Source organism: Carcharhinus amblyrhynchos, chromosome 7 (assembly GCF_965287045.1).
Source record: "Carcharhinus amblyrhynchos chromosome 7, sCarAmb.v2.hapA, whole genome shotgun sequence".
NCBI classification, from domain to species: Eukaryota; Metazoa; Chordata; class Chondrichthyes; order Carcharhiniformes; family Carcharhinidae; genus Carcharhinus; species Carcharhinus amblyrhynchos.
This window is the reverse complement of record NC_137330.1, coordinates 61,243,676-61,265,176: the sequence shown is the minus strand read 5'-3', so window position 1 is coordinate 61,265,176 and position 21,501 is coordinate 61,243,676. Positions and strand designations below refer to the sequence as shown.

The window sequence follows — 21,501 nt, the reverse complement described above, 5'->3', positions numbered from 1 at the left end:
ATCAGCCCAGCAACAAAACTGAAGGTATACAGAGCCGCGGTACTCACTACCCTCCTGTATGCCTGTGAACCGTGGACTGTGTATCGAAGGCATGCAAGACAGCTCAATCATTTCCACATGACTTGTCTTCGCAGAATATTACGCATCCGTTAGCAAGACACAGTACCTGACACTGAAGTTCTCTCTAGAGCAAGTCTACCATCAGTCCACACACTGCTGATGAGAGCACAGACCTGGTGGGCAGGTCATGTCATCCATATGTCAGACGAGCGCATACCCAAGCAGTTCCTTTTTGGGGAACTCTCTGCTGGAAGATGCTCGCATGGAGGGCAGAAGAAACGTTTCAAAGACACACTCAAAGCCTCCCTGAAGATGCTTGGCATTGACACGACCACCTGGAAAACGCTGGCACAAAACCGCCCTAGCTGGCGCTGCCTTATCCACAAAGGCTGTCAAGCTCATGAAGCAAGGTGTATTGCTGAAGCACAACTTAAGCGCGAGCTGCACAAGTCCAGAGCCACCAGCGCAACAACTACAGTGTCTACACAAGTCTGTCCACTTTGTGCCAGGACATTCCGTGCCTGAATTGGCCTTCTTCGGACACACCACAACCAGCCTCAAAATGACTAATGGTGTCGAGGTCCTCATCGAGGACGATGGACGAACAACATCTGTATCCGAGGCCTAACCATCTTCAGTTGCTTCAAGAAAGACCTCCCCTCCAGTGTAAGGTCAGAATTAGGGATGTTCATTGAGTCCACATTGTTTGGCACATTTGCAAATTCTCAGATACTGAGGTAGTCCACGTTGAAATACAGCAAGACCTAGACAAGTGGCAAGTAACATTTGCTAGGTAACCATCTCAAACAAGAGAAAATTCACCCATCTTCCCTTGACTTTCAGTAGCATCACCACTGAATACCCCAGTATCAACAACCTGGGATTACCATTGACCAGGAACTGAACTTGACTTGACATATAAACACTGGTTACAAGCACGTGGTCAGAGGCTGGGTGTTCTGCAGTCAGTAACTAATCTTCTGACTCCCCAAAGCCTTTCCACTCTCTAAAAAGTACAAATGAGGAGTGCGATGGAATATTCTCTACTTGTTTGGATAAGTGTTACTCCTAGAACCCTCAAGAAGCTCATTATTTAGGACAGAGCACCCTGCTTGATTTGCATCCCTTCCACCCTTGCCAGCGTCCATTTCCTCCATCAGTAGCAGCAGTGTGACCATCGACAAGATGCATTTCAATAACTCACCAAGGTTCCTTCAACAGCACCTTCGTAACCATAGAATCATAGAACCCTACAGTGCAGAAAGAGGCCCTTCGGCCCATCGAGTCTGCACCAAACACAACGCCTTGACCTCTAGAAGGACCAGGACATCAGATGGCCTGGGAACATCACCACATTTAAGTTGCCCAGCAAGCTACACACCATCCTGATTCAGAACAATATCGCCGTTCCTTTATTGTTGCTGGGTCAAAATCCTGGATCTCCTTCCCTGAAAGCACTGGGGGCGTCCCTACACGATATGGACTGTAGTGGTACAAGAAGGCAGCACACTGTCACCTTCTCAAGGGTAATTAGGGGTTAGAAATGAATGCATTTAATAAAATGTCTCATGGTGTTTCGCAGGAGCATGAGAAAACTAAATTTGACCCGAAGCTCCAAAAGCAGATGTGGGGGCAAATGACCGGGAGCTTGGTTAAAAAAAATGCAGGTTGAAGGAATGTCTTAAGGAGGAAGGAAAAGCAAAGCCAGGAAGTAGGGAGGAGAAGTCAAAATGATATGAAGTAATCTTGGCTTATTAAATTAGTAAATCTAAAACTTCCCTATTTTTATACTCCATCCCCCACACACTTAGGTCAAATTCCTATTTACTTTCCAAGTATGTGTGGTTTTGCATGCTGACATTTTGTGCTTCATGTTCAAGGACAGCCAAGTACTCCTGTTGCACAGCATTTTGCAGTCTCTCTTTCTCTTTAAATAATATTTTGCTTTTCAATTTCTTCCATAGTTGAGAACCATACATTTTTTCACATAAGACTCCCATCTGTCAATTTTGTGCCAGTTTACTTAACCTTTGTGTCCTCCTGACAACATGTTTTCTTATTTATATATCTGTGTTGTCAGCAAATGAATGTCCCTTCATCCAGGTCATTAATATAGATTGTAAATAGCTGAGACCCCAGCACTGATCTCTGTGGTATTTCACAAGTTAGTGTTTACTAGCCTGAAAATGTCCTATTTATCCAAACTTTTCTGTCCTCTACCTCAGCTAATACATCGCCCCAATACCATAGCTCTTATCTTGTTTAGCAGCACCTTTGATATGGCACTTTATTGAATACCTTTGGAAAATCAAAATGCACAGCATCTTCTTTTTTCTTGAGTCTGCTCTCTCCACACCTTGGAGTTTAAGATATCTGTCAAATCCTTTTAAAATCTCACCAAATGTGAGACCACTAGATCATAAGAAAGAGGAATAAGGGTAGGCTTCTTGAGACTGCTCTGCCCTTCAATAGGATCACGCCTGATCCAATGTTCTATTTTGTCGAGTGTTGATCTGTATGTTGGCAATGGAATACTTCACCAGCAAATGAATCAGAAGGAATAAAAACTGATCAACTTGTACTTTTTCTGCTTTCTTATTTAATAAGTCTCCTGTAAAGTAGCAATATTCCTCTGCAAGAGTCCAACTCTTTGGTTTGGTTTACCCCTTTTCTTACCAAATTGCGTCTGACTCTTCTAATTTTTTATCTGTGGCCATATTTTTTCCTTTCACTGCTTTAAATGTCATTTCCCCTTTAAGCTCATCTGTGCAGCAACCTTTTTTTTACTTGCCTGTCTGTTTCTTTTTCTCAGATTTTTCTCATGCTTTTTTAGGATCCCTGCAATCATAAGTCTTAATCCTGGATCTTTAAAAAAAACCATTGAAAAGTTATTTGCAGCATTTCCTTCTGCTCTATGTAAAACTTGCAAAACTTGGCATGCTCGTAGTCCAATCGTGGTTGTTCTATTTTAATAAAGTCTTTAAAACTGCAGCAATTTACTCCTCCAAGCTTCAAAACCAATTTTGGAGTGATTCTTCTTTCTTAAACTCAATAGGCCTCTTGTTTTTTGAACATCCCATGCTTTGGGGGTTTTGGCAGGCACTCACTTTAAAAGAAATGCTGTGAGCTGTTAACTGCAGCAATTTTCTCCTGTACAAGAAACCAGGCACCCAACAGAAAATGATTCACTCTGGGCATACATTAGCATGCATTTAAATCGATTTAAAGAACCGTGTGCCCAACTCTCCCACCAAATTCCACTTTACCTTCTTTTGGTCTGTTCCGGATCCGCGCTGTAAGCGACCTGCAAAATAAAAATCCGAAGCAGGGGAACCTCCGAAGCGGCTTCAGAGCCTGCAGCAGCTCTCTGACCCAGATCATCCTTTTGGGAGGGGGGGTGGGGGGGAGGTGGGTGGTGCGCGTGGACGGAGGAGGAGGCAGGTCAGAGCATCCTCTGGGGGAGAGGAGGAGGAGGCGGGTCAGATGTATCACTTATGGGGGGGCGGGCAAGAGGGCAGTGATACATCTGAAACCAGCTCCCCCCCCCCGCCAGCCCAGCGAAGATGCTCTGTGTCAGAGAGCCGCTCTGTGTCAGAGAGCCACTCTCTCTGCACTTTTTTTTCCCGACCCGGGCACGCTTTTTCAAATTGTTTTTGAACTGCGCATGCGCAGATCGGACTGGAGCCAGCAAATAGCGCATGGGCATGCTGCAAAGAGGATTCCGGGCTCGGATCTGTGTTACGCCCGGATCCGGCCCTTACACTCCAAATGGTAAAATCGGGCCTTCTGTCTTAGACTCTGCAGGCTTGTTCCTTTTTTTTTATTGTGCTTTGTAGGTTTATTTCCTTACTCTGTAGTTTGTCCTCTGTTCAGCCTGCTTTTTGTTACTTAACTTCTTTAAACTTCAGTGCAGCATAGTCACCAACTGGGGTAGTCTGCTGAGCCTCAGGAGCTAGCAGCTAAATAGTAATGTAAATTTTGTATTTCTGACCACAGGATCGTGAATTTTTTTTTGTTTTGCTCAGACATCTTTGTGATGTGACCAGGTTTTTGTACGCTTCCTCACTCAGGATCTTTCTTTGCAGTTTTTCTCACCTGTCTTTCTTAACTGACCAGATTTATTTTATTCTGTGTCGCCCCGGGGTCTTGCAATGGACTTCCATTCACTCGTGAATTCCTCAACTTCCAATTCTAGCAAAGTTTCTTCAACATTTTCTTTAATTTTTCTTCTCGGGTGCATGTCTCTCTAGCTAGCCTTCAAATGATTTCAGTCTTAAGTACCTTGGGATTCTGTTCTAGGTTCTTCATTTAAAATGCCACTTTTCATCTCATGGCTGATCATTATGTTGTGTTCTTGTGTTATTTTGCCTCCACTCATATGAGATCCTTTAGAAATATGTTGCATTATTGTGTCACCACTGAGCACCATTTATGTTAATCTTTAACTATTTACGCATCCCATGCTTCTCCATACAGAATGCTTCTGGAGTGTTCTCTGAGTCTGTGACCATGCACCTCTAAACATCATACTGTGAGCAATGCTATTCTCTGTTCCCACATTAACCCTTGCTCTGTTAGGCACATTTTTATTGCATGCAGGCACATAATACAATTCCTGATTATACATATATCTGGATGTTTCTTGTTTTTTCCTTGGTGAAGACTGATGTAAAATACCTGTTCAATTAATTTTCCATTACTAATTCCCTTGACTTGCACTCGGCATAGGAGCAACACTACTTTAGTTCTTTTTCAAATAGCTATAGAAACCTTTACTATCCTCCTTTATATTTCTAGCTATCTTTCTCTAATTCTTCGATTTTTAAATTCTTTAGTCATTGTTTGTTTTTTAAAAAAATATTTTGTCCATTACTTCTAACCTGCCACTCATTTTTACCCTTTGTCTTTAAGTTTGATCTTATTGTTAACTTTTTTAGTCAACCATGGTTGAAGGTCAAATTCCCACTAGAATTTTTCTTTCACGTTGGGGTGTATCTATCTGTGTATTCTGAAATATCCCCTTAAATAACTGTCACTGCATCTCTATTTATCTATTCCTTAATCTAAATTATCAGTTTACTTTCATTCGTCCTGTTTTCATGCCCTTGTAATTTCCCATATTTAAGTTTAAAATATTAGTTTGGATGCACTCTTCTTTTTCTCTCTTTCTCAAATTGAATATAAAATTAAATTCTATTATGATCATTGCTCCCTAGCAGTGCCCTCACTATGAGATTATTAATTAATTCTACATTATTGGTCGACACCAGGTCGAGTACAGCCTGTTCCCCATTTGACTCCGCAGTGTGCTGTTCCTTGCAAAAGTACTATGAATTCTTTATCTAGTCTACCTTTGCCCATCTGATTATTCCAGTCTATGTTGTCGATTAAATTATTCATGATAATCATTGTATCTTTATGATAAGCTCCCATTATTTCTTACTCCTTGATTACTATTAGGGGGCTTGTGTACCATTCCCACAAGTAACTTCTTATTTTTATCATTCCTCTACCCAAATGACTTCTACATCATAGTTTTCTAAACACAGGTCATCCCTTTTTATGGTGCTAATATCATTTTTAATTAATAGGCTCACTTCTTCACTTTTTCCAGGCTTTATGTCCTTCCTATATGTCACTTGCCCTTCAATATTCAGGTCGTAACCTATGTCATTCTGCAGTCATGTCTCTATAGTGGCTATTTGATCCTATTTATTTAACTCTATTTGCACAATCAATTCATTTGTATTTTTTCAACTGCTACATACATTCAGATACAAAGCCCCAAGTTTTGAGCTTTGATTATTTTTGTAACCTCCAGCCTTATCTATGATTTATTCTTCAATTTGTATTCTCTGTATTCTATATCATAATTTTCCATATTTATATCTTCCTCTCCTAACATGTCTGTAGTCTTTGATATATCACATCTTCCCAGATTTGACCCCTCGCCTCCACTACTTAGTGTAAAACCCATTTTATTACCCTAGTTATTTGGCTCACAAGAACACCGCTCGTGGCACAGGTCAGATGTAGGTTGTTCTACTTTGCTCAATACTTGTGTCTTTGCCCTATGAATCAAAACCCACTTATCCCACACCAGTCTCTGAGCTAGGGTGGCACAGTGGTTAGCACTACTAATTCACGGCACCAGGGACCCAGGTTCAACTCCCGGCTTGGGTTGCTGTCTGTGCGGATTCTGCGCGTTTCTCTCGTGTCTGTGTGGGTTTCCTCTGGGTGTTCTGGTTTCCTTCCACAGTCCAAAGATGTGCAGGTAAGGTTGATTGGCTATGTAAGTCTCCCCTTAGCGTCAGGGGGACCAGCAGGGTAAATAAATGTTGTTGCAGGAATAGGGCCTGGGTGGAATTGTGGTCAGTGCAAACTCGATGGGCCAAATGGCCTGCTTCTACACTATAGGGAAAATATGATCCATGATCTCCTCATAAAGATTCAATACATATTTTAATTATTTTATTTTTTATTGATTATATTTTGAAGTTTCAGTTCTTTTATTTTTTAGATCTACCTTAACTCAGATGTCCTAAGCTAGCTGTCAACACTTTCTCCCTAAGTCAAACACTAATAGGCCAAGCAACTTGCTAGCTTCCTGTGATATCACACAGTGTCTTCAGCAGGTGAAAAGTATATTCCTATCTCTCTAACTGTCCCTGCTCCACTCCGATTCCATTCCCAGGTAGGTAAGGCTGCACCCCGAACCCTGGGCTATACGTAAGGTGCTCCCGATTGTTCCTGCTCCACTCTGATTCCACTTCCCAGGTAAATCATTAACCTTGCAGCCATCTCAAGCAGTGAAACTATGAGTTGTATATCCTTCTTGGAGTATAAAAATATTGTCTGTAATTCTGATGGTTTCTTACTCAGCATAAAATAACAGTTAAGCAAATATTGTGTGTAATATAACACTCATCTTCAGTGATTGGGTAGTAAACTAGCTGGGGGGAGGGGGAATATCCCGCACATTATAAAATGTGACACACATTCATCCTACTCAGGTACAGAAGGTGAAGTTTATCTCTGTAGTATACTGGGTCATGATCTTTACAGCAAACAAAAGGTTGTCTATAACAAAGTATTGTAAAAATAAAATGATTACATATGGCTGTGTGCAAGCTTATGATTTCTATTTCCTCCTGCATAGGTGCTGCTTATATCTTTGTTAATTTTACTACTTGGACTTGGATTTGGTCTTGGCCTAAGACCATATAACTATGTAGCAGGTATGTGATACAATGTTTTCAATTTTAAAATTGGTAAACAATTTATTTTTCCATTATTGATAATGTTCTACTTTTTAAAAAAATTATGTTTTCCTTTGGATCTTATGATGAAAGATAGTGGGTGGGATTTTCCAGCCTCCTGCGGCACCAGAGGCATGCTGCTATTGGCTTGAGGCTGGATTTTCCAGTCCTGTTGATGTCTACATGACTTTACATAGCTTGTACCCTCTGCAGCTAGGGAACTCTCTGCAGGGAAGGGGTTCGCCATCAGGGGGACCAGAATATACCAAAATTCCAGCCACTGACTTGTGCTGTATTTATAACCTAATTATGTTTTGTAGCTTTTTCATATAGACCCCAAAATTAAGATTTTCTTTACATGCATGGAACCATAATCCAACTATTGATTCTACCAACCTCTGTTCTTTCATGATCTTTACCAAATTAATGACAGCCTCTCCCAAAAGTAATTTGGCAAAACTGCTTCGGGAACAATAGGTGATCCAACTGCAAATTCCACCTTGTTTAAGAAATTTTTTTTAAACTCTGCTCAAATTCATTTGCATATCACAAACTAAACGGGCAGGGTGTGGGAAATAGAAGCAGTTACCAGTTAGATTGGTGTTCCATAGTTAGTGTCTTGGCCAAGGAATTAAAAGATGCATGTTTAGAAGATTTTAAAACATACATATTATTGCCCTTGAGCCTAAATCACCCTAAATTGTTTAATTTTAAGAGCATCCTGCAAACAGGATACTCGACAGTTGTGATTATTCAATCTGGGGATTCAGTCAGTTTTTGTGGGCAGCTGTAGCTACTTGTGTGTTTATTTTCAGCTATTACAGAAACTCTATTTGCGATGGAATGGAACTTGTGCTTTAAATTACGAGCCGTACAAACGAGGAGCTGCAGAAGGTCAACCTCCAAGTTCCTCCATGTTTGGCTGATTTGGGGTGAATTGGGCTGTAAAACCAGTGGAGACCCTGTCATGGGTGTCTGTTAAGCATTGCTGAATGCTGAACATGGTTCACTGCTCAAAGCAAAGTACCTTTTGCCAAGGATCATGTGATCACTTAGTGTTGGACTTGGAGGTTAAAAAATGTAACTATGACTGTACCAAGCTCTCCCTTTTTTGAGAGAGAATTACGGCAGTGAAGCTTTTCTTTTAAAGAATTTCCTTCAGGTATTTAAAATAGAGGGAGAATGAGGAACAGAGGAAATCCTCTTAATTCTGAACTTCCTATGGTTGCAGATTGGTGACCTGCTAGCATTTGTCATCCTATGAAAGGGAAGGAAAATCAATAGGGAAGTTCCCTCTGCTCCTTTTGTACATCAACTGGTGATAAATTACAAATCAGCATGGGCAAAAATCTGGGAGTGTAGGACTTAGCTGGCCTTCCATGAAGAAATACTGAAGATGGAAGACTCAACAGAGCTCTGCAAATTACTGATAGTAATCTTGTAAAGATCAGGTCATGTAGCCGAACTGGTCTATTCTGGTGTTTATGCCCCATATGATGCTCTTCCTGACCTACCCTATCTAACCCTATTGCCATATGTTCCTTTCTTCTTCGGTTTCTTATTTGTTTTCTTTTAAATGCACCTGTGCTGTTTTTCTCAATTACTATTTGTGACACCGAGTTGCGCATTCTAAGTGCACTCTGGGTAAAGAAATTTCTTCTGATTTCCCTATTAAAATTCATAATAGGAACATAAGAACATAAGAAATAGGAGCAGGAGTAGGCCATCTAGCCCTTCGAGCCTGCCCCGCCATTCAATAAGATCATGGCTGATCTGAAGTGGATCAGTTCCACTTTCCCGCTTTCTCCCCATAACCCTTAATTCCCTTGCCTACCAAAAACCTATCTACCCTTGTCTTAAGTATATTTAGTGAGGTAGCCTCCACCACTTCAACGGGCAGAGAATTCCAGAGATTCACCACCCTTTGAGTGAAGAAGTTCCTCCTCAACTCCGTTCTAAACTGCGCCCCCCCCCTTATCTTGAGGCTGTGCCCTCTAGTCCTGCTGCCCTTTCTGAGCGGGAAGAATCTCTCTACCTCTACCCTATCCATCCCCTTCATTATCTTATATGTCTCTATAAGATCCCCCCTCATCCTTCTAAACTCCAATGAGTACAAACCCTGTCTATTCAGCCTCGCTTCATAGTTCAACCCCCCTCATCTCCGGTATCAGCCTAGTGAACCTCCTCTGCACTCCTTCCAAGGCCAAAATATCCATGCGCAAGTGTGGCAACCAAAACTGCACACAGTACTCCAGCTGCGGCCTCACCAGTGCCCTGTACAGTTGCAGCAAGACCTCTGTGCTTTTATATTCAATCCCCCTCGCTATAAGGGCCAGCATCCCATTTGCCTTCTTGATCACCTGCTGCACCTGCAGACTGGGTTTTTGCGACTCATGCGCAAGGATCCCCAGGTCCCTTTGCACCGTAGCATGCTGCAGCTTTTCGCCCTTTAAATAGTAATCCCTCCTGCTATTATTTCTGCCAAGTGGATAACCTCACACTTGCTAACATTGAACTCCATCTGCCCATTCATTCATGTCTTTCTTATATTTCTCACCTCTAGTTTTGGATTCCACTACATTTAAAACATTTTCTTTACATTTACCATTTTATTAACCTCTATCAGGCTACCCTCGGCCTTCTCTCTCCTGGGGGTCTAGGATCCAGCTGTTCAACTTTTCCCGCCAAATGTTTCTTCTCAGTTTTTGTTGTCCTCTTGTTTATGTCAGTGAGGGGGAGAAAAAAACCATTGGAGAAAATTTTTGATTGCCATTTTTTAAAAAAAGCTGCTTTTTCATTATGCCAGGGCAAATTTATGTTTCACCTGAGAGAACTTTGAAGTCCGGCTATTTACAATTTTAATTTGGCCTACAAATGACCGATGTGTTTCTTGATATTGGGAAACCAGATCCTGGGCTGGAAATGTAGCCATCCTTTTTAAACCACTAACAGTCAAATTCAAAGTTTAATTCCTAATCAGAAGATGTCCAAAGTGAATGGAAGGCTTATGGCTGTGAACTGTTTCAGTGGAGAATTTGAAATCTTTTCGGATTTTTGATTCTTGGATGCCATATTGGCCACATGTTCAACAAGTTTTCTATCGAAACAAAGGGATTAGGATTATACTTGAGGAAATCAAACCTGTTTTGTATGTAAAATACTGCAAATGTTGGTAATTTAAAATGCTCAGGCCTGGCAGCTTCTGTGGTGAGAAAAGCAGAGCTAATGAGAGAAGTCTTATTAGACTCAAAATGTTATCTCTGTTTCTCTTTCCTCAAATGCTGCCAGATGTGCTGAGGATTTCCAGCAATTGTTTTTCTTTCTATTTTTGGCGTTGTTTGTGAATTACAAGTCTACCACGCTGTAGTCACATTTTGTATGGCCACTTTAGATTTCCATTGTGCAAATTGCCTGCTGCAAACACTTCTCCACAGTATCCCCCCCAGGCTGTACATACTACAGCCTCATTATAAAGTGTGTTTTTTTTATATGCTTATTGAAAATTTCCTTATATGTTACATAGCAAAAAATACAGATCCACACAATGCTTACATGTACGTTCCAACAAGCCTCCTGGTACCACCGGCACCCACCCTGCCCAAGTCCCATACCGGTAATAACAATGATAATATAAAAACAAAAAGGCAGAGGAACGCTGCTGGAGAACCAACTCAGCGTGCAAACAGCCCGGGCTATAAACTAGCGAGCAGAGAAAAGAAAGAGAGACAGTGAAGGAGAGAGAAGGAAAAGAGTGAGAGGGAAAACAGAAGTTCTCATGTTGGTCCCCGCACCTCAGCACGGTGGGCAGCCGTACATAGGTAAAGGGCCAGGGCGCGTCCACCAATTGGGGTGGGGGGATGGGGAGGGGTGCTGTCCTCTCTGGGAGCACCCAGGGTCCTGGGGCCATCGTGTATCGACTCACGTGGCTCCAACTGCGGTGTCCCAACATGCACTATAAACGGTTGCCAGATCTTATAGAACCTAGCAATGGACTGATGTATCTTCTCTTCTCCAACTTAATGGTATCTACTGTCTCCTTCACCAACTGTGAGTGCGTTGGGAGTGCACCTGATTTCCACCTAAACAGGATTAGTTATCTTGCCAGGAATATACTGAAAGCTACAAAATCCACTTGGAATTTTGGCAGCGATGGATTTAAAGACACGGCCACAAACAGGGCAGCGTGGGGTGGGTGTGGGGGGAGGGTGTTGCACTTATGGCCCGATCTAGCGTTGCCACAATTGTCTCAAGTCCAGCAGTTATACAGTGATGGGGGAGTCCAGATTGTATGTAAGAGGGAGGCAGGAGCTTGCCGGCACCGTTCACAAATGGGGCTTGTGCCTGGTACATTCCAGAGAGTCTAACCTTAGTTAGTTAGCTATGCTCTGTGAAGGAGTTTACATTGTATCACACCCAGCTTGGCACATACTGAGGAGGAGTGTACTCAATGCAGCCCAGCAGAGTTTCTCTTCCCTCCCACCCTTGCAGAGCTTCCCCTGCCTGTCATGGCTCTGCTCCCTTGGCACTGGCCCTGGCACAGTTATGCCCAGTGCCAGGGTGCCTGGTGGGCTGTGTCAGGGTGCCTGTGGGTTGTGCTAGGTAGGTAGTGCCAGCCTGGCACAGTCTCATGGGCACTGCCCTGCCCCTGACCATCCAGGGGCTTCAGTAGCCTCTAATTACCCCCAGCAAGGCCATTATGAATGGTCCCCATTGGGAGGGACCTTACGCCATTCTTACTGGGGAGAACTTTGGCTGGCGAGATGGTGAAGGTAAGTGATCCTAGATGATAGCATCCAGATGTTGATGACATGCAAAGCAAGTCAATATTTAAATCTGAAGCCAATTTTGCTGGCAAAATGGGGCCGCTATGATCAGGGGAGGCAGAAAACTGAGCAGGAACCTGATTTTTCACCTCCTCGCCGATCATATGTCTTCATCTCGCTGAAAATGGGGTGGGGGAAACGAGGTTGTAAGAGCGTGCTCTCAGTAGTTTATTTACACTGCTGCTAGTATTTAACTAATGGCAAACAGGAGACTCCTCATCCAGGGAGGTCATCAGCAAGTGCTGCCATTTTGCCAGCAGTCTCCCGGTGTCTCCCTCATTTACAGGCACTCTGTGTCTGGTCTATCGACCCAGCATCAGGAAAGGGTGGCCCTACAGGAAGCCAACCCATTCCATTGCTGTCAATTCCCTATGAGCCCTATCCCAGCCACACTCATTACTACGTGGGGATCTGTGGCTTATCCCTTCTGCAGACTTGATGGCAATACTGGCAGTGGCCCCGTAGCCGCTGGAGCTGCTGGTAATGGAAAACTGCTGGCCTCTAATTGGCTGGCAGTTCTTGAAGGTGGGATTTCTACTGTAGTACATCCTTAATTGAGTGGGAGGCCTGCCAGTGTCCAGGTAACCTCCTCATAGCAAAGCAGCGCAGATTTCCCACTGGTCCTCCAACTGGCAACAAAGATCTCTGTCGCATTCATTAAATTCTTCCCATAGTCTTCAGTCCTTTCCACAAACTCCATTCCCTATTTACCAAATCAAGTGGTCTTTTTGGCTGGCATTATATTTGACCCTGAGGTGAGCTTCTGGCCACACATCTGTAGCATCATTGCCTCAGCTCATCTGCTATTAAAACCCTCATCCTTTCTTTTCCATACAGACTATTCCGATGTACTCCGGGTCCGTCCTCCAAATTCTACCTGTTGTAAATTTGAGATTGTCCAAAATTCTGCTTTGTCTTAAACTTGCATCAACTCATGGTCTTACATCACTCCCTAGCTTCCAGTTAAGCAACTTAAAAACCCTTGTTTACAAATCCCCCAGAGCCTTACTTGTCCCTATCTCTGTAATCCCCCCGAGCATTAAAATGTTTATCCCTGCACTCTCTGATTCTGGCCTCTTGAACATGCCTAATTTTAATTTCACCATCATTAGTGGCCTTATTTTCAGTTGCCTGGACCCCAAATTCTAGAAAATCTCCCCTTTACCTCTCTGCCTCTCTTCCCTCATTTTAGGCTCTCCTTAAAATCTAATTTTTTGACCCCAAGTTTTGGGCTGTCTGTCTCAATGTCTCTCTACATGGATCTGCATCAAGTTTTGTTGTAGGATTTTCTTGTGATGTACCTCAGGGCAAAAGTATATTCAGGATGGTATACAATTGCAAGTTTACTGCAGCTCTCAAAACTATTCCTAAAGCGCTTCACCTAAATTAAATTTATGTAGGAAAATGTGACTGCCATTTTGTGAACAGCATCTACATGACGAGAGAAATTACAACTTTCTTCTTTTTTGTTCATTGAGTAGAAAATGCCGAGCTGGGCAGCAAAAGCATTTCTCTGCCCTTTCATAGGAAGTTTCATATCAACTACAACAGACAAAAGTGGACTTTAAGAATTAGGAAGATGTCACCTTCAAATGCCACTCAGATAACATAATCTTGAAAAGGGCATGAAGCCGTCAACGTATTTTTAGTGAAAACTAACTGATTCAAGATAGATTTCAGATGCTTTATCCAACCTAAAATAGCTGCTCAGAAATGCCTTGCTTGCCTTACAGCCACTGGTGTGACATTTTAGATTAATGAAAAGGTTAGGGAGCTTGTCAAAATGTGTCACAATTCTTTGGAAAGTTAAGCCAAATAAGATGCCAGATGATGTATATCCACAACAGTATTAGCTTGGATCCCATCTTCACAGTGCAGAAGGAGGCCATCCTACCCATCGAGTCTGCACTGGCTCCCCGAAACAGCATCTTGCCGAGGCATGTCCGTCTCTCCCTGGCCTCTACTTGCTTTTGTGCCCTTGGCAGTTCCCCTCAACTGCTTCATGTTTTTAAATACCAGTTGTAAACCTCGCTGATGTGATGTCACATCGATGAGGGGCGATTCTTTATTTGGGGGGAACATATGATGGGGGAAACCTTTTAAGAATATACCTCACCGGTGAGGGACAGGGAAAATCGGAGAACGTGATCTTGCTGCTGAGATTCTCGTTCCTGCAGACTTGCAGGATTTTCCATTGATGTTACCATTTTTGTCCACTACGAATGCCGGCAGAAAATCCAGTGTCCAATTTAAGCACAGCTGTCCAGATATTAGCGAACCATTGCAGAATTGACTTGCCTGGGGGCACTTTGTCATTATCAGAATCCGATACCTAGTTTGAAGTTAAGTGATCTGTCTGTTTTTTTTTATTCTTTCTCATATTGGGTGGTTATGACTGAGGGGCTTGCTAGGGCATTTCAGAGGACAACTTAAGAGTCAACTACTTTGCTGTGGGCCTGGGTGCTCCGTATGGGTTAGACTGGGTGAAGACAGCAAGCTTCCTATCTCATTGCACATCAGTAACTAGTTGGAAATTAAAAGGAATGGAGAAGAAAAATTAGAATAGTTTTAAAAATATACTTAAGGCTAAGACACATTAGTTTGTTGTATTCGAAGCCTATAGTCCTAAACCTGGTAAGTTATACCACAGCAGTTGTGATTGACTGGGCTACTTTGTGGTATTGTTAAAATTAAAGTTTATTTATTAGTCACAAGTAAGGCTTACGTTAACACTGCAATGAAGTTATGGTGAAATTCCCCTAGTGTCACACTCTGGTGCCTGTTTGGGTCAATGCACCTAACCAGCACGTCTTTCAGAATGTGGGAGGAAACTGGAACACCCGGAGGAAACCCACACAGACACAGGGAGAATTTGTAAACTCCACACAGACAATGATCCAAGCTGGGAATCGATCCCGGGTCCCTGGCACTGTGAGGCAGCAATGCTAATCACTGTGCCACCATGCTGCACATACTGTGCAAAATACTGAAACCTTTTTCCTGCTATTCAGAGCAAGGACCTTGCAATGTCACAGCCACTGAGAAGGCTGTATTGGTATAATATATACACATTTTATATGCTATGTAAACAACAGGTGATTATTATTTTGGAATAAATTAGTTTGGATTTTGACAAGATTATTTTGTCTTTTGTTTTGTACTCTGATCATGAGGTGATTCATTTTGGTAGGACAAATTTGAATGTGGATTACAGGGTCAACGGCAGGGTTCTGAGGAATGTGGAGGAACGGAGAGATCTTGGGGTTCATATCCACAGATCTCTGAAGGTTGCCACTCAACTGGATAGAGCCGTGAAGAAGTGTGTTAGCATTTATTAATAGGGGGTTTGAGTTTAAGAACTGTGGGATTTTGCTGCAACTCTACAGGATCTTGGTGAGACCACATTTGGAATATTGTGTGCAGTTCTGGTCACCTCATTATAAGAAGGATGTGGAAGCACTGGAGAGAGTGCAGAGGAGCTTTACCAGGATGCTGCCTGGTTTGGAGGGTAGGTCTTATGAGGAAAGATTGAGGGAGCTGGGGCTTTTCTCTTTAGAGCAGAGATGGATGAGGGACAACTTAATAGAGGTTTATAAGATGATGAGGGGGATAGATAGAGTGGGCGTTCAGAGACTATTTCCTCAGGTGGATGTAGCTGCTACTAGGGGGATAACTATAAGCTACATAGTGGGAGATATAGGAGGGATGTCTGAGGTAGGCTCTTTACTCAGAGAGTGGTTCAGTTGTGGAGTGGACTGCCTGCTGTGATCGTGGAGTCGGACACTTTAGGAACTTTCAAGCGGTTATTGGATAGGCACATGGAACACACCAGAATGATAGGAAGTGGGATAGCTTGATCTTGGTTTTGGACAACGCTTGGCAAAACATCGAGGGCCGAAGGGCCTGTGCTGTGCTGTACTGTTCTATGTTCTATGTTACACTCTGTGCTTTTAGCGTCTCATTAAGTTATTTACTGTTCTGCCCCAAGTTAATCATACATACATACATACGAAAACATGAATTAGGAGCATGAGTAGGAATTCCCTCCCAAAACTTCTTTGCCTCAATTTCATCCTTCAGAGATCCTCCTTAAAGCACAACTCTTTTTAGTAAGTCTTTAACCCCTGTTCTTTCACCCAGTGTGAATTTGTTTTCTTATGCCTCTGTGACACACCCTAGACATTGTTCTATGTTTAAGGTGCTATATAAATGCAAGTTGTTTTTAGTGTTAAGTCCTGTAGAGAGTTCTGAACACCAAAAGGAAAACTATGAGCTGAAACTCAAATCTGAAATTAGGAACATTATAATAGAAAACCTTTAATTGGATAAAAAGGCAACTATTCTGAAATCTTCAGCCACATCCTTGTTTGAATACCACAGAAAATCCTCAGTAGAATGCAGTCTTTCAGTTATGTATAAAAATAAGTCTTGTGGTTGCAAAAAAAAGTAGAATTGTAAATTCACTTGTGTAAGCTCAAATCCAATTTTGGAAAGCAGATTCTGTGGAGACGAAATATCCTGTTTTGAGGATTTAATTGACTTTTAGAAAACAATCTGGCCTGATTTATTTTTTGCCTTGTGGTAGCTGTTAGATCATTTTACAGTGAATTTGCAGCAAGTTGAAACTCATTATGTTGACGGTACAGATGTTTACTTGAATGCTACCACAGATTAAAAAAATACGTTTAGCTGATAGCTGTTTCTCAGCCAGTTGTAAATCAGAGGTGTTTTGGTCTGTCTTAAGTTGTACTACTCAAATGAAAGGAAAGGAAGTGGGAATACAATTCATGGAGACTATACTGCATCTGGAAAAACTGGAGAAAGTGCACAACAGTACAGATTACAGTGATCATCAAGCAATTTCATGGCCCTCCAGCTCGGAATAGGCAATTTGCCAAGTGTTTGCATGCGACTTTACGAATCTTCATGCCAGCAATTTGAAAAAAAGGATGGACTGACGTGAACCTGCACTGCACAACACTTAGTCACTTCTCTCCTGTTGAGGAGTCAGGGATGAGGGGGGAGAAGGGCAGAGAACAATCTGTAAATTGCAGAAGAGGCAAAGATTGAGTTATGGCATTAATTGGCATCCTGGCGTTCTGTTTGATTACTTCGGATGACCTGAAAACATGTGTCAGTGTGGCACAGTTGGTCTCACTCTCACACCTTGAGTCTTAAGGTTCAAGATTAAAGTCTCAGTCTCATCACAAAAAGCAAAGGGTGAGACTCCTGTGCAACTCTGAGAGAAGTGACACGTGGTTAGCTGAAAAATTAAAACCAAGGCCCCCTTTGCCTGGTCAGGTGAAGAAGAGTAAGGGAGTTCTCCCAAATGTCCTGACAAATATTTATCTCTCAGTGGTCATCACAATGAAAGTTTGTTGTGTGTAAATTAGTTGACATTTTTCTAACAACAGTGTCTTCATTTCAAAATTATTAATTGGTTATGAAAAGCAGTACACATATGTACATTATTATGGAGAACCTTCCAACATGCCATTAGAGGCGGCATGATGACACAGTGGTTAGCTCTGCTGCCTCACAGCGAAAGGGGCATGGGTTCGATTCCCAGCTGGGTCATCGTCTGTGTGGCGTTTGCACGTTCTCCCTGCGTCTGCATCGGTTTCCTCTGGGTGCTCTGGTTTTCTCCACGAAGATGTGCTGGTTGGGTTCACTGGCCATGCTAAATACTCCCTCAGTGTACCTGAACAGGCACTGGAGTGTGGCAACTAGAAGATTTTCACGTAACTTCATTGCAGTGTTAATGTGAGCCTACTTGTGACAATAATAAATAAACTTTAAAGATGATTGAATGGAGTATCTTGTGTTGTCATGATTTTAGAATTGGTAAAAAAGGCTTGTATGCCATTAAAGATTATAGATATGGCAGGGGTGGGGGAGGAGGGGAGCGGAAGGTGCAGCCTAACTGATAGGTGTTGAAGGGACCAATGACCATAGGTGCCAAAAAGGCAATAAAGTTTGTAAACTTGGAGTGAAGAGGAGAAGATCACTTTTCCTGTTCCCCTGAGGCAATTGCTGCTTTTGAGGTTTCTTTCATGGCAAGCTATATGGAGCCATCCAATGAAGTGGCTTCACCTCACTTGCTTGTTATAATGAGATCTGGATCTAATGGGGTTTATTGTCTGACTATTATTCATTATCCGCAGTGGGCCAGGAGATTTCAGTGAGGCTGGATTAGCATGATCCATGTTGTGCGTCTGGGCCCGAGTGCCTCTCCCAGCACCAGATTTCTGGCACCGTCAGCTCCGCATCAGAAATAAGCACGGAGCTGCATTAGATATGTAATTTGAATGTGATTAGCAGGCCCAGGACTGAGGTCTCCAAGCCCGCTAGCATCTCCCCTTCACACCAGAGTGTTCCAATCCTGTGGGGTTTAGATTAGTTCCTCACTTTTGTGAAGCTAGCGGTCCAACCCCACTGGAGTGAAGGGTGGACAACTGGGGGGCTCCCCCAGAGAGTCGGGCACAGGGCTGGGGTGGGGTGGAATGCCCCTTGGGAATTGACGTCTGACAGTGCCAGGAATGGCCAAGGGACCAGTGAGTGGTGGTGGTGGGTGGGGTGCAGAGAACCAGTGTTGTGGGATCATGGGGCTGGCCAGCAATTGAGAAGCTATCAGTGCGAGGCTGCTGCACATGCGCCAATCTCGGCTGTGACAGATCTCTGCATGTGCAGTGGCCAACTCAGCGTGCTGATTTCAGCCTCTTCCGTGGAGATAGGCCTTGCCCCCTTGCTTTTAATGATATTCACTCTGATGGCCTCTGCAGTGCATAGAGTGTGGGAGATCCTTCTCTGATCTCCCACTGAAAAAAACAACATAAATTATTCCTGTTTTGCTGCAACTTCGACACTTAGAATTTTTTTGAGAGAATTCCAGGCATTGTGTTTAAATCTTATTTGGGTGTGGAGGTTACTCCTTGCCTGTCTGTTTTTTGAATGTAGGTGAATTTGCCTTCTCCAGTGTTTGTATGAGGGATGAACTGGACAGTTATGGACTGGAAAGATACAAATGATATCTCTCTGCTGTAACATTTGAACACAGCAATTCTTACTCCATCACTGCAAATGATTCTACTTCCCATAGCCATCATCCTGAGGTCTCTGTACAGGCACCAAATGTTTTGCATCCACTGGAGCTTGGGTTGTATAAATCCATTTCAGATGTGAGTGCCTTACTGTTCAGAGTGATGTTTATCCACCTACTCCCTACTTATTTTTCTTGGCCTCATCATCTTCTCTGCCAAAGCCCACATGTATTTACTTTCAGCAGCAGTCATTGAATGGTTATACAGCTCACTTCAATAAGTAGAAATATCAATCGGATGTAGTGGGTGACATTTTATTTCCTTCTACTTTGGAAATAGAAAGGGAAATTACAGCATCTTCCACTATCCTCTTCCCCTCGGAACATGACTCTGCTTGGCCTTGAGTAGTTCGGAAAGATTCATTCTGCCAGTGCGGCGGGGTGGTTTCTCCCATCGATCTGACTGGATTCAAATCCATTCACCTGGGATAAAATATCATCATTGTTTTCAAATACCCCAAAAACCTTACCCCTCCCTATCTCTGTAATCTCTCACTCAATGGCAGCAAAATGAGGGAGATCGTTATCGACTTTAGAAAGCATAGTAGGGAATGTGACCTTGCCTACGTCAACAGGGACGAAGTGGAAATGGTTGAGAGCTTTAAGTTTCCAGGTATCCAGACCACCAACAACCTGTCCTGGCACCCCCACCCCCCATGCCAACACTATAGTTAAGAAACCCCACCAATTCCTCTACTTTCTCAGAAGGCTAAGGAAATTTGGCATGTCCGCTATGATGCACCATAGACAACATTCTGGTTTTATCACAGTTTGGCATGATTCCTGCTCTCTCCAAAACCACAAAAAAACTACAAAGAGTTGTGAACAAAACCCAGTCCATCACATAAACCAACCTTTCACGTATTGACACGGTCTATACAGTCCAAAAATGTGTGGGTTAAGTTGATTGGCCATTCTAAATTGACCCTAGTGTCTGGGGATTAGCAGGATAAATCTGTGGGGTTTTGGGAATAGGGTCTGGGTGGGATTATGCTCAGTGCAACTCAATGGACTGAGTGGCCTCATTCTGCAATGTAGGGAATCTATGATTCTCGCTCCCTCGGAAAAGCAGTCAGTATAGTCAAGAACCCCACACACCCCAAGCATGCTCTCTTCCACCTTGTTCCATCGGGAAAAGATAGAATAGTCTGAGGACACATACCAACCCACTCAAGAACAGCTTCTTCCTTGCTGCCATCAGACTTTTGAATGGACCTACCTTGCATTAAGGTGATCTTTCTCTACACCCTAGCTATGACTGTAATGTTACATTCTGCACTCTCTCCTTTCCTTCTCTATAAATACTATGCTTTGTCTGTATAGCACACAAGAAACAATACTTTTCATTGTATACTAACACATGTGATAATAAATAAATCAAATAATTTCTTCCAACCCCACAACCCCTCCTTCCAAGACATCAGAATTCCTCTAATTCTGGCCTCTTCAGAATTGCCCTGATATTAGTGGCGTTGTCATCAGTTGTCTAGACCCTTGACTCTCTAATTCCCTCCATACATCTCTCTGCCTTTCTACCATGTATTTCCCCCTTTAAGACATTTAAGAATTCTATCCCTATGAATAAGCTTTTCGTTGTCTGATGTAATATCTCCTTATGTGGCTCGGTGTCATCCTGTTTTATAGTGTTCCTGGTGAAGTGCCTGTGGACGTTTCATTATGTTAAATGTGCTACATAAATATAGGCTTTGTTGTTGTGTCACAATTTTCTGCATCAAGAGAACTCTCTCCTATGAATTGTGGTGACAAAAATTAGATTCAGTTATGGAACAGTTTCATATGTTCCAAGTTTTTTGATGATTTGTTTTAGATACCCCCTGGACATGTACTAAGTTGCATTGTGGTAAGAAGCATGTGACAGAAAGTGGCTGTTCATGCTCTGATGATTGCATTCAGATTAAAAATTGCTGTACCAATTACAACATTATCTGCAAAGGTAATGTTATTGCATATATCATGACTTTTTATGAAGAAAGTAAACGAAAGGAAATGAACTGAACTCACCCTTGCAATTTCAATTCATTAATGTTAAATGTCTATACTCTTGTGTTCAATATTCTCGAATATTAAACTATTGCTTGATCTGTACCTTCCTCAAGAAATTACTAAGTATTTATCAGTCCTTGTTGCAATATATCTCAGTTTTGAACCGATTTCTAATTGTGTCCAGTTCTGGGTGCCATACTTGAGGTAGTGCCAACCAATGGCAGCAGGCAGTGCCTGGGGCTATCCCTGGTGAGAA

The 21,501-nt window shown here is 42.6% G+C and overlaps 1 protein-coding gene across 1 annotated transcript in view; it reads left to right on the top strand.

Moving 5' to 3' along the window:
- Positions 1 to 21,501, top strand: part of LOC145344993 (ectonucleotide pyrophosphatase/phosphodiesterase family member 3-like) — a 127,340-nt gene that overhangs the window by 22,869 nt on the left and 82,970 nt on the right. The window contains exon 2 of the mRNA XM_080192433.1: positions 7,220 to 7,298. Within this exon, the coding sequence (XP_080048559.1) occupies positions 7,220 to 7,298 (79 nt within the window). The remainder of the gene's footprint in view (positions 1 to 7,219; positions 7,299 to 21,501) is intronic.